General features: G+C 33.2%; 1 protein-coding gene across 1 annotated transcript in view; it reads left to right on the plus strand.

Moving 5' to 3' along the window:
- Positions 1–1222: 1222 nt before the first annotated feature.
- LOC134529194 (translocating chain-associated membrane protein 1) overlaps positions 1223–13090 on the plus strand; it is a 35133-nt gene continuing 23265 nt past the window's right edge. Inside the window, exons 1-3 of the mRNA XM_063363040.1 lie at positions 1223–1457; positions 6234–6419; positions 8742–8857. Coding sequence (XP_063219110.1) covers positions 1329–1457; positions 6234–6419; positions 8742–8857 — 431 coding nt within the window. The 5' untranslated portion in view covers positions 1223–1328. The remainder of the gene's footprint in view (positions 1458–6233; positions 6420–8741; positions 8858–13090) is intronic.

The following is a 13090-nucleotide window of genomic DNA, read 5'->3' on the forward strand; positions in this document are numbered from 1 at the left end:
CTATGTGGACGAACGTGGCCTACTGCAGATTCTCATGTTTATTGAATTATTTTGGCAGGAAGTTGGGGCACTTTTGGTCCATAGAGGGTGGAGTGCGGGCAATGTTAAGATCACGAACGATATCTCCTACATTAGGATAGGTGCGCGAATGTGGTTCGTCAATTACAAAGTAAGAAACGTAAGACTCTAGAATGCGTAACTCTGAACTAAATAATTAAGTTATGCGGTAGGTTTCTTGAAACCTCACCATAATTGGGGCCTACCATGGGTCGAAGTAAAATAATTAAGAAATTTACACTATTGAGGTTATAGACAGCGATGGTAAAATGTTGTAGACCCCATGGTGCGCGCACGTGTCTGACCCTTGTACCGAGTGGATGGTGACCGGAGCAGCCATGGCAGCTTCGGGCCAACGAGGGCCATGTTTTCCACACGAAGTAAGTGTAGCACAGGAACGACTCGGGCTGATATTTGTGGCATAGTTGCACAGTATACAATATTCTTTAAATATGCAAAACAAATGACAAATTTACTTTAATTAACAATCAAAAATTAATAATTACATAACAATGTTTGGGATCTATATCTGGTGGACGAATACATGCATGGCAATGGTAGTTGAACACATCTACACTCCTAGATAGTCATGATGGTGGCTATCAATCCTTCGACCTCGTGGTGGTTCCCTTCTCTACACTCACACTATCGATGAATTCATCTTTCAGGGGCGTGTTTTGATGTGGCATAACAGCCGGTGTTACAGAGGATTACCGGCGATGGTTTTTTTTGCTGGTTTTAAATGGAGCGTACCTTATGTAACATAATCATTCGCAAAATTTACAAAATTATAAATGGAGTTTACCTAATTTAATCATATTCACACAATTTTGATGTATTTCAGAACTAAAATGGAGTCTCCACTTTCAACCAATCGAGGTTCTGTAAAACAAAACAAACAAAAAAAAACCTCTCAACTGTCTAGCGGAATTGCAATTCCGCCAGCAAATGATTAGTTGCAAAATTTTGTGAAGTCCTTTCGACCCATAATTCCACTAGCGAATTTTCAAAAATAGTGTTTAGCAATTCTATATCGGTTTTCAGTCATTCCGCTAGTCACATTGTCATATAGCACCAAAAAATTTTCTCTGAACATTAATTCAATTACATATCTGTGTTATGGCCGTTTTAAATATCTACTGGCAGTATTAGAAAAAAAGTGTTTACAGTTTCCGTTGATGACATCGACATGTCATTCGTCATTTGTTCAGTTCTTTAACTTGAAAGTACGTAAGTTGGAAGTAAAGTTCGTTTGAAATTAGAAGTTAATTATGGGGATAAAAGGACGGAAACAGGCGTCTAAAACGCCACAGATATTTAGTCATGAATTTATTATTCAAAATCATGCCGATATTGTATCTTGCGTTGCGATGATATTTGTTATTGGGCTAATGGTTCAGGTGAGTTTGAAATTTTTAAATATTTATTATTTAAGGTACCAAAATCAAGTATAGCGTCTTTATTAATGTAATTTTAAATGAAAAATATATGCTGTGGATTTTATAGTGCAAACTTGATGTTAAGAGTGAAATTTTTTTTAAATTCTCGTAATCGCATTTCTAATAGTTTCATTATTAATGCAACAATATTGAATTATGTACTTCGTGTGTATGTGTGTGTGTTGTGAGATTGTTTGGCATTTATTTTGGGTATTATTTCTGTCGTTAGTATTCGGTGGGTTACATATGGCTGACACGTGCGTCTCTTTTTCAATGCTAGCAGATGCTGCATGCTGTATTCTTAAATCACAGTCCAAAAACGCGACACGAAGAAAATAATTGGTTATATGTCAACAATCGCGGCTTTTATATATAAAAAAATCACAAATGGTGTTTTGGGTATTACCAGATTAATGGGGGCTTTTTACTAGAACTGTAAAAATCTGTAATGTAAGAGATAGTTCAGAATGAGAGCCCCCCTTTTAAAAAAATATATATATATTTAAATTCTAAAATGCTATCTTTTCTTCTGACATTTTCTAAATAATGAAACAGTGGTGCTCTTCATTACAAGAAATTCTGAAATTAATAAGATAATAATTTTTTTATTGTTACTAGTAACTATTCTGGAAAAAGGAGTTGCAATACTTAAAGTAGTTTCTATGAGTTTATTGTTTTAATGGTTTGTTAGGGTAGATATATACATATAATATAAATTTGTCATTCAAATAGAATATTTTTACACTTAATTAGTAACATCGCTCCTGCAAAACAATTTAAAGTAAATATGTAGTTGGGCGGTATTTGTGAAAAAAATTTTTAAAAATCCGAAAATACTTTTATTCTATGCTCTTTGACTTCCTCTTTTCATTAAACCTGGCGGAGATAAGAAATTCCAAATACTTTAGGAGATATTAAATTTTTTAAATTTCATAGTTGGGCGATATTTGTTAATATATTTACCTCTGAAGAATGGAAAACTAAATATGGTAAAATTCTTACATTATGGTTTTTCTGGAAATTTATACAATTCCGAAAAAAATTTATGGAACAATAGAGCCTTTTTTATATTTACGCTGAAAACAGCATTGATAAATTCCTACTGGTTTCTGAGAAATCCTGGTTTATAGCTTACTTTACAACACCTGTGCATTGACATGGCCACCGCCATTTTTTTGCTTTCCTGTGTGGGTCTGTGTGCTTTTGGGTAAATATGTAGTGTACGGATTAGCGCCAAAAAAAATCGTACAAATATAAAATAACTTTCATTATATGCTCTTTTACGTCCTCTTTTCATAACCACCTGCGGAGATAAGAAATTCCAATTACTTTTGGAGATATCGCCGTTCTTATTTTGCAATACAAGCCCTATGTAATCATTCAACAGACGCCATTTTATATTTTGCCGTGCGCGCGTGAATGCCTAAATAACAGAAATTTTCCATTAGGTAAGGTTAGTTACATTATAAATACTTCAAAATAAACGGAAATTAAAAAAATATCAATTAATTTTACTTGTATAGTTTTAAGTATTTATAATGTAACTGACCTGACCTAACAAAACGGGACAAAGGTAGATTAGGTCAGGTCAGCTACAGTATAAATACTTTGAAACTGAACGGACATTAAAAATAATAAAAATTAATTTTAATGGTTGTTTAGTTTTAAAGTATTTATAATGTAGCTGACCTGACCTAACAAACCGGGAAAAAGGATGAACAGTAGGAACTCACGTAATTTTATTTTTACGTGATGTAGTCGTTCAACTACGTTGCGAAAGAAAAAAAAATATACTTGTAAACAAGCAACAATGGTGAACGCGGGAAGCCTACGATTCACTCAACCTTCTGGACATACCCGAATACTCATGTTGGCAAGCCTTCTTTTAACAGACGAGAGGCTAACGCCCGATCGTGCATCTTCGGTTTTTGTTTTTTTTGTTTATTGTAAATAAATATGCAACTCATGAAAACTAATGGTCAATTAGGTTATGTTAGCTACATTATAAATACTTTAAAACATTGTGGATGGTTGATTTGGTTAGGATAGCAACATTAAAAATACTGTGAAATCATGTAAACGGTTTCCTAGCGCTGGATAGCTACATATTAAAAAGTTATTTGCTAAGCAACCATAAAATGATTTTACAGTTTTTTTTAATGTAGCTATACTTACCTAATATAACCAACCATCCACAATGTTTTAAAGTATTTTTAATTACTTCTTGCTAATTTTAAGAAAAGAAGGCTTGCCAATGTGAGTATTCGGGTATGTCCAGAAGGATGAGTGAATCGTAGGCTTCCCGCTAAACGCCGCATCAGTGCACAGCATGAAAATTAAAAAATTCCATATCTCCTAAAGTATTTGAAACTTCTGATCTTTGCCGGGTTTAATGAAAAGAGGAAGTTAAAGAGCACAGAATAAAGGTATTTTTGGAATTTTAAATATTTTTTTAACAAATATTGCCCAAATATGAAAATTAAAAAATTCGATATCTCCTAAAGTATTTGGAATTTCTTATCTCCGCAGGCGGTTATGAAAAGAGGACGTAAAAGAGCATATAATGTAAGTTATTTTATATTTGTACGATTTTTTTTGGAACTATCCTGACCTAACTTACTGTTCACACAATTTCACAGTGTTTTTAATGTAGCTGACCTTACCAAATCAACTGTCCACACTTTTTAAACATATTTTTAATGTATTTCAACTATTCTCTAACATCTTTGTCATTTAAGTCTATGAAAGATGATATGGACATCTTTTATGCACGTTTTTATCCTCTACTAAAGTTCTGCAAACTTTGGTGACCTCAGTGAACTTTAGATCTGTTTGGGCCCCAGAATGGACTTGTGTGAATTGGTTTATATTATACGGTGCAATTCCTAAGCAACTATTAAAAATGTTACACAGTAATTTTGATTTAGCTTTACTAACCTAACCAACCTCCAGAATATTTTAAAGTATTTTAAATGGAGCTAATCTAATCTAAGAGACCATTCTCATGATGTAAGAAATTTATAATATTTATATTGAAAATACACAAACACGGCCGCGGAATGGAATATTGTGAATGTTAGTTTTGCAGATCCGGTGTTTCTCCATAGGTATGTAAAAAGTTTTCAAAAATGGCAATGTAATGTAAACTATAAACTTGATTTTTTAGAAATCAGCAGGAATATAAAGATGCTGTTTTTAGAGTAAATACAGGAACTTCTCTAGTTTTTGAAAAAGTTATTTTTGGAATTTTGTTATTAATTTCTGGAAAAGTAGTGATGTAAGAATGTGGCCCCTAAATATTATTGAAGGGACTTTAACCTGTCAGTGCTAGTATTTCAAACTCACAATATTAAATAATATTTATTCAGACTTGTTTAAATTTTTTTCAAACTGAAAAAGAATTGGTTGTCTGTAAAGTTGGTTTACGGACGATAGTTTAACGTGACAATGTCATAACAAAACATGATAAAATGATTTCATGTTTTTATGAATAAAATTGAATCATTTTTATTGAATTATCACTATTTTGTATGGATACAAAGAAGGAGTGAAATGAAATCTGCAATTTAATTGATAAATTTACTTATATTTGCACTCATTAATTCAAATATGTTTATTACTTTAATGAAGTGATTACTTTAACTATAACTTTTATACGTGTTTGCTATCTAACTTCTTCCAATCTGTGTTATTCTGTTAAGATTAGAACGATGATAGGAAAAGTAGAAAACAAATGGGAGTGTTTCAAGTTTAATGTGCCTTGAAAAAGTCAAATCGATGGTTGTTCCAATCGAGTGGAAGAGAGATAGATGCGGCACAAGCGTAAAATGAGCGTAATGGGACAAAGTGTAACGGGACAATCCACGTAATGGGACAATGAGTCAACCTTTTTCGTGCGTGCAGCCGGCGTTCATCGATTTATTAGTCGTCATGTCAAAATAAAATAAAAATATAAAACAATAGCTATATGAATGCAATTTCATGTAAGTGGTTTTAATTATTATTAAAAAAAATTATCACCCTTAAAAATGTATATTTTTCAAAGGATGATGCTGGACACTTTTTGCCATTTAAAATTAATGGCATTTATGTGGTAATTTAAACCAATATCATAACCATCTAAAGTCATTTAAAATAATTGTGCAACAATTTAAAAGATTTTTAAGTTTAAAGTTTTTAGTTTACTATATAAATTATATTGGCACGCAAAATGCAACATAGTCTGATGTTCACCTAGCAGAGTTACGTTTGTTATTTTGGAATCTCTTAAAGAATTTCAAGTAGCCTATAAAATAAAGTGATTATCATGTTATAAAGTAATTTTGCCAATATAATTAAACTAGTTTTGTGCATGGTTATAAATATCTCTGCATTATTTTACTGGTAAAATTTGAGTATAGGCCTACTAGCTGTGACTAACTTGTGTGATGTTTTGCTATTTAGTGTGCTAAAACTCAGCCACCATGATAACCTAAATTTTAGCTCTGATCAGCAACTTAATAGTTCAAATGGTTCAAAGCCTATGTGAATCTTGTTGGTACTTTCACCTTAACTGAATACACATGGTACATAAATCTCAGCTGTTAATTATTGTTCCTTTTTTGCTAAATACAGTTTTTTTTAAATATATATATTTTTTACCTACTTTATTGTATGTTGTGACTAATTATGTATATGATTGTTTGTTGGATCTAAGATTGTAGTTGATTGTTGCTATAATATTGTTTGTTTGTTTAGGCAACGTCTTCATTTGCATATATGTTTATTGCTGTTCATCACAACACCTCTGCAGAAGAAAGTGCACCTCGTGATGGATTTGAACCTGTGCTGTACATGTATGGTTGGAAAGATGCTTGTGCAGTATTCTTCTATTTCCTGATTTGCATTGTTATGCATGCAATTGTACAGGAATACATTTTAGATGTGAGTAATTATCCTTAATTAAATCTAAAGCAGCTTTTTGTTCAATGTTCATCAGAAAGACTATAATTGAGCTACTTGAGTATTATATAGCTGAACGTAACGTAAATCACAATCACTTTTTTTATCTCGCTGGTCATGCACATATTTAACTGTATCAGGGTTGGTTAGCAGCAGGGAAAACCTGAAAAAGTTAGTGAATTTTCAGCAACAAGGAAAATTCAGGGAATACTTTTAATGACCGTGTTTATTTACGAGGTTGAAAAAAAATTGGTTGTCTGTAAAGTCAGTTTACGGACGATAGTTTAACGTGACGTCATAACAAAACATTGATGAAATGATTGCTTACTTTTATGAATAAAATTGAATCATTTTTATTTTAATAATAAAAGAATAAATACTTGAAATTATACTAGTAATCAGATTTTTAAAATGCAAGGATAATTAACCTTTATTGCCGAAATTGTTGTTGTAATAAGCAATGAAAACCACATTAACTTTTCACTTCACTTTATAAACAGTCGACGAAACAGTTCACGTGTAGATGTAAATTGTGTGCTGCCGCTGTCTTTCTTCTCCTCGGACGCATAGGCCAATCGAGTGGAAGAGAGAGAGATGTGGTTCAAGCGTACAATGAGCGTAACAGGACACAGCGTAATGGAACAATGTGCGTAACGGAATACTTTTGCGTGCATGCAGCCGGCGTTATTTGATTTATTAGACGTCATGTCAAAATTGAAGTTATGGCAGAGAATTGTTTTTATTTGTACTTCAAAAAGTTTTCCTTCCATTCCGTCTTGCTCATAAGTACATATATCAGCACTTTGACCACGCGCATTGACTTCAGTGCTATAGAAAGTGGAGGGATAAAATAATTTATAATTGCCTGATGGAATACCTAGTAAAGTTGGTATGCCTATGAGACACGAATTTGAGTTTTTGATAGTTATTGGTGACTAAATAATATCAGTGGTCATGGAAATTTTTTTCCAAACCTAGAAAAGTCTGGGAATTTATTATGAGATGTTTAAAAGCCACACTGTGTGAGTTATGATTCAAATCACTTTTTAAAAATAATTTTTAATGTTTAGGTTATTTTTATTTAACATAAAACTTCATCAGTATTATACCACTGTGTCAAGTTGTCAGTTGAATATGAAGAGTATTCATTTTCTAAATATAAAATTCTGTAGTTGAGCACTTAAAATCTTAGTGTATCATGTGTTTGAAAACATTATTGCATGAGGAAATAATATTTTTTCTCCATACTTAGATATTTGATTATTTATTCAAGTAAAAGTTTTTTACTAGTACAAGGATTTTCATAACCCATTCAGTATATGATAAGGTGACATAGTTTTTAACTGAGTACAAGGAAACACTCCATTTGATTAACCTGCAGGGTTTTTGGTTATATTTCTGGCCATCTGGCCTAAGTGTGTGAACTGTCAAAATAACACCACTGACACCATTTGGAGACATACCTAGCTAAGCAGTTATAGTGGATGGATAAAGAGGCAGAATGAAATGCATGTGCATCTTGAAGTTGAGTATAATGAACCAGAAAAATCATTTGGAAAGTCTAAATGCTCTATGATAGTCTGCCAATGTTTTTTATCTAGGATTCTATTACCTTTCAGGAAGCAGATTCTTAAGATTGTGAGACTTAATTTTCATTCCGAATTTACTTTATATTTGGCATTTGAAAGCATTCTACTGTTGGAAGTTAAAGAGCACTTTCAAAATGAAAATATTCAGTTTAGAATAATTTCAATTCCTGACATCTTGGTGTGATGAATCTCATACAGCCACTTTTTTATTTACCTATCTGCTTTAGTGTAAAGATTACGTTGACTTGATTTTTTTCTCGAAGGTTTATTTCCCACTATATTGAGCTCAACCCAAAAATGGAAATACTTTAACTATTTGAATGATACTGCCTATGCATTGTGTTGCCCATCAGCTGTTAGCTGTCTTCATGTTAAATAAAAAAAAATTGGTACCTTTATTACACCTCTGTAATTATTACAAAGTTTAGCTATGTTTTTACTGTTAATTCTATGTGACTCTTGACAAAGAGTAATGCATCAATACTTTCAACTGCTGCAGTCCATAAGACAATGCAGTGTATGTTCTTACCAGGTGCATGATCTGTTGTACCTGTCATGGCTGTAGACAGTGTTTTATCAGATGTAATTATTTGCATTTGAACCATTATTTCATGATTTACATTGTTTTGTAAGGACTACTGTGAAATGGTGAGTTGTGTTGCGGAAACATTTTCTTTTATAGTTTTATTGAATAGTTCTTTGTTCTTGTTTTCAGAAAATTAGTCGTAAACTACACTTGTCAAAGGTGAAGCATAGCAAATTCAATGAGTCCGGCCAGTTGGTGACATTTTACGTAATGTCTGTTTTGTGGGGTGGTGACATTATATTCAGGTAAGCACTGAGGTGAAAATGTTTATGAATAATTTTGGTTACCTCCTTAGTAACTAACCATTTTTCTCAAATAATTTCCTTTAGACATGCTTATACAGTATACTCTGTATTATCCAGGGTAATGACTGTCAAGGGGTCCATGGAAAAACTGAAAAACACGGCTAAAGCAATGTTAGAAAAAAAAATTAAAATTTTATCTGCACTATCTAGACAAACACTGTAACAGAGGCCTCTGGAAGTAATGCCCTAATTCGTTCCAGGAAATCAGAGCGCTTATTAAAACAGCGCTAATCAAATAATTTCCTTTTATGAGGCAGTATTTTAATCAAAATAATTCATTTTCCAATCAAGTTAGGTGTTTTTTCTGTATACCGTTTTAATCAAGACACTATTTCCGTTAAAATTGATTTGCAGTATTAATATATGTCTAAATACTTTTGAAGTACATTTAAATAAACGTTGAATAACATTTTGAGAGAAAAAAAAAGTAAAATTAAATTTAAACATTTACGTAACACATTGTTAAATAACAGGGCATAACAGATAACATTCCTAAGTAGGCACTACTTACTCTATTACATAGAAATGTTTAAGATAATGGGGCTTTTAAGATTTTATTTGAATCTAGATGACGTATATGTTCAAATACTGTGCATATAAATTAATATGAGATTTGCCAAAGTTGGGTAAAAATTGTTTACGCTTGGGTTGCTCTACGAGTTGGATAAATATATTATTTTCAATTTTAATAAAATAAAAATAATATTAAAGCTAAATTTTAAATAAATTACATGAGTTTTAAAATAAACTTTTAATGTTGAAATTTAGTCAATATTTTAGTTGTGCAAATAGTTAATGGTAAACTTATTGTGATTTTATCACTTGTACACCTCTTAATCTCACATGTTTACATCACTGGTACATTCTTCAATGTTCTGATTATGTTTGCCTCATACAGCAGATTAAAATTAATGTAATTAAAAATGTACAGCTATTGTTATATTTCAACTGTAACAACCCAGGTTACTGCCTATCCCACTTTGTTAATGACTTTATTAAAGATTTCTTATGGTTTGACGTCAACCGGGGCTATGCCCTCCATATGCCCGATGTGCCTCGCTCTGCTTCAGGCCCCCTTCTCCTCCTACCATGACACTCTGTTTCAATCCTCCCGCCAACGAGTGTGGGTGTGTGTGTCCGCTCTGCAAGAGAAGAATAGTGCCTGCCACGCACCCCTAAAATAATATTTTAAGTATTATAATTTGTTAATTTTACTTATACTTTAATCCCCCTAGTGTCTTGTTTTCTTTCAGCCTAAATAAGAATGTAGCAGCGCAGTGCGCAAACACTTTTGGAATGTACCCCTACGTGGGCAGTTTATTTTTGAACTTGATTAATAATTACTATTACAAGTAAATGTAATTTTTTTATTTATTTGTTGTAACATACCCATCGACAGACATTAGTCTTTTTTGGTGGGCATGACACACATGGACAATTACAATATTATCACTGAAAATGTAAGGACTCCCACCCGTCGGCATCATAGCAGGCTAGACAGCCGCACATGCAGTGATAATAACAAATACAAACAAATCACCAATACAGCAATTACAGACAACACATATGACAGAATCAATATGTAAAAAGTGAAATATAAACATATGGATTATTACTATAATGGACAAATAGACAAAAGTTAGAGATCAGACAATTAAGGTAGTATGAAGTGATCTAGAATACAAATGTACAAATATTGAAAGTAAATTACGATACAATAACAATAGTATGATAATGATAAGTAATCGTTTTATAGAAAGGTATACCAAAAATACTAGAGTTTATAAATTGTTGGATTTCAAGGTTAAGTATATTATAATTCGTAATGAGTATAAATAAGATCATTATTGTTACAAAGAGTACATAATGATGAAAATGGGTGAGAATTAAATTGAGGTATTCTTAGGCCTGTATCATAAAGAAGATAACTGCGTTTTATTTTTTTAATTATGAGAATTATGAATAAAGAGGGAGTTCCAAATGGGCTCTGCGATCTGCAAGGGGAGTTAGATTAGGATGAGGAAAATCTTTTTGAATAATTGAGTCAATTTATTTTGTAGACTTTCTATTTTTTCAATGTCAGTCCAAAATACGATGTTGTTTATTCTATTAAATTCTTCTAGTACTGACACATAAAATGAAGTATATGAATTATTTTTCATTTTGATTTTAGTCACATTAACTTGAAGAAGTTTAATTTGTTGGAAATATATTCAATTATTTCCTTCTCTTGAACCGCAAGGTAAAACCTGGTTACAAACAATGCTTTGGTTTTTTTTAATGTAGTTTTAGGTATCATTTTGAGAGTGGATATTTTCCTGACATCCACTTTCATTTGCACTTTATTTTGTTGGTTTTCTCATTATGTTTCAGTGTTGCCAGAAGATTATAATTTGTGTCGATGTTGGACCACAGTGAAGCCGTCCTTGTCTTCACATTGGCTATTGTTGTTAGAGCTCATGACGCTGCATGTTTCCTGCTGAGTGGAATGTAGGTCATGAGGCTGGCTTGGATTGCCAGTGTCACCTTGAGACTCCGCACCGTCGGTAGAGTTGTTGAAGGAAAAATTCTTGATTGCTTGGCTGTATGAAGTTACATGTTCATTTGTGGTGCATAGATTTTGCTTGATGTGGATCAGTTTTTGTTTAATTGCTTCTGTCTTCTTTTGAATCCATGAGTCAAGTCTGGAGTACGAGGTTTTCACTCTTTACAAAGAGATTTCGTGATTTTAATTAAATCGTTTATAATTAAGGATTCTGGTTTAGATATTTCAAGGTCAGTTATATCACTTGCCGGTTGATCATGGGTTATCAAAGTTTTTGAGGTTGCTTTCTTAGTTGGAGACCTAAACATGTTCTATTTCACGTTCTAATTCAGAAGTAGATCCATTGACAAATCCTGAGAAGTTGGATTGATTGAGTAAAGAGGAATTAATACATAATAATTAATTGTAATTAATTTTTAGTGCTCGAGAAGTTTTGTTATCTGTTTCGTCACGTAATTATAAATGGCCTAACAGTGATTCAACTGCTTCCTGCCGCCATGACACTTGGACCACAACCCAGACCCTCTCATCCTAGGACGCATCCTATGCACCTCATTGACTTCACCATTTTATTTCAACTGATCTTTAGCAGCCGCCATCATTAATGTCTTTTTAAACCTTCTTCATCTTCAAGGTATACCCTTGGTAGTAGACTGTTTAATTAATCTTTTAAGTCCTAGAGGACTAGACTGTTATAATCATTTAAGTCCTAGAGGACATTTTAAATCAAACGGCGTGACTTAGTTTCTAGGCCAGGCCATGTGGTGTTCTGGTTCTCCCCTAAACCGGTTGAATTTTCATTGGCATATTTTGCAGCTTATAACGTAAAGTTTACTTTCATAATTGTGTTTGTTCATGTACGACTCAACCAGAATGAAACCTTTCAACCAGCTCTGTGGGTACTTGATTGTGCGATCACGTCTACTTCCTGCATGGGAGACCTTGGTGTGTGGGATGCCCTAAGAGCCCACTGACCATCACTCGGTAGTGTAAAAGCGTATCTACCGCTCAGTGGGGGCTGATAGGGTAGACTTTAATGCACCAAAAGGGGGGATTCTATCGTAGCACCCACATGGGTCACGTCACGACCCAAAGACAGAGTCGCTACCCGGGTCCACGTGTCCATCCATGGTGGCACCTTTGTCCGCAGTCCATAACGCACCTAATTAGTTAATCACGTACACCTGTCGCGACATGAGGTTTTATAATGAGAAATGATAGATGGTTAGGTTTTCTATCATGAAAATAATTGCTTTTTGTTCTTTTGAGAGGTTTTCATGCAATTGCAATAGGTTCTATGAACATACAGTAGACTCCCGATCATCCAGGTGCGAGTTATCCGTGGAATATTTCTCTTCCATAAACCATGATCACAAAAATAATTTTTGAGTTTTTATTTCAGTGAGGCCACAGTGCAACAGCACTTGGGTAGCAATGATTATATCCTGCCATCCCGCATATCAGGCGTGTCAGCAGCAGCTCCGGAGAGAAAAGCCAGAAGCTTTTAGGCTAGTTTACCTCGTGCCCACTAGGATGTGCTAGGGGTAAAACATGACAGATATTAAACAACAGACTCGGGAATTACATTGACAGGTTAAATAATCTTTCTAATATATTATAACTGAAAT

Source organism: Bacillus rossius, chromosome 2 (genome assembly GCF_032445375.1).
Source record: "Bacillus rossius redtenbacheri isolate Brsri chromosome 2, Brsri_v3, whole genome shotgun sequence".
Lineage (NCBI taxonomy): Eukaryota > Metazoa > Arthropoda > Insecta > Phasmatodea > Bacillidae > Bacillus > Bacillus rossius.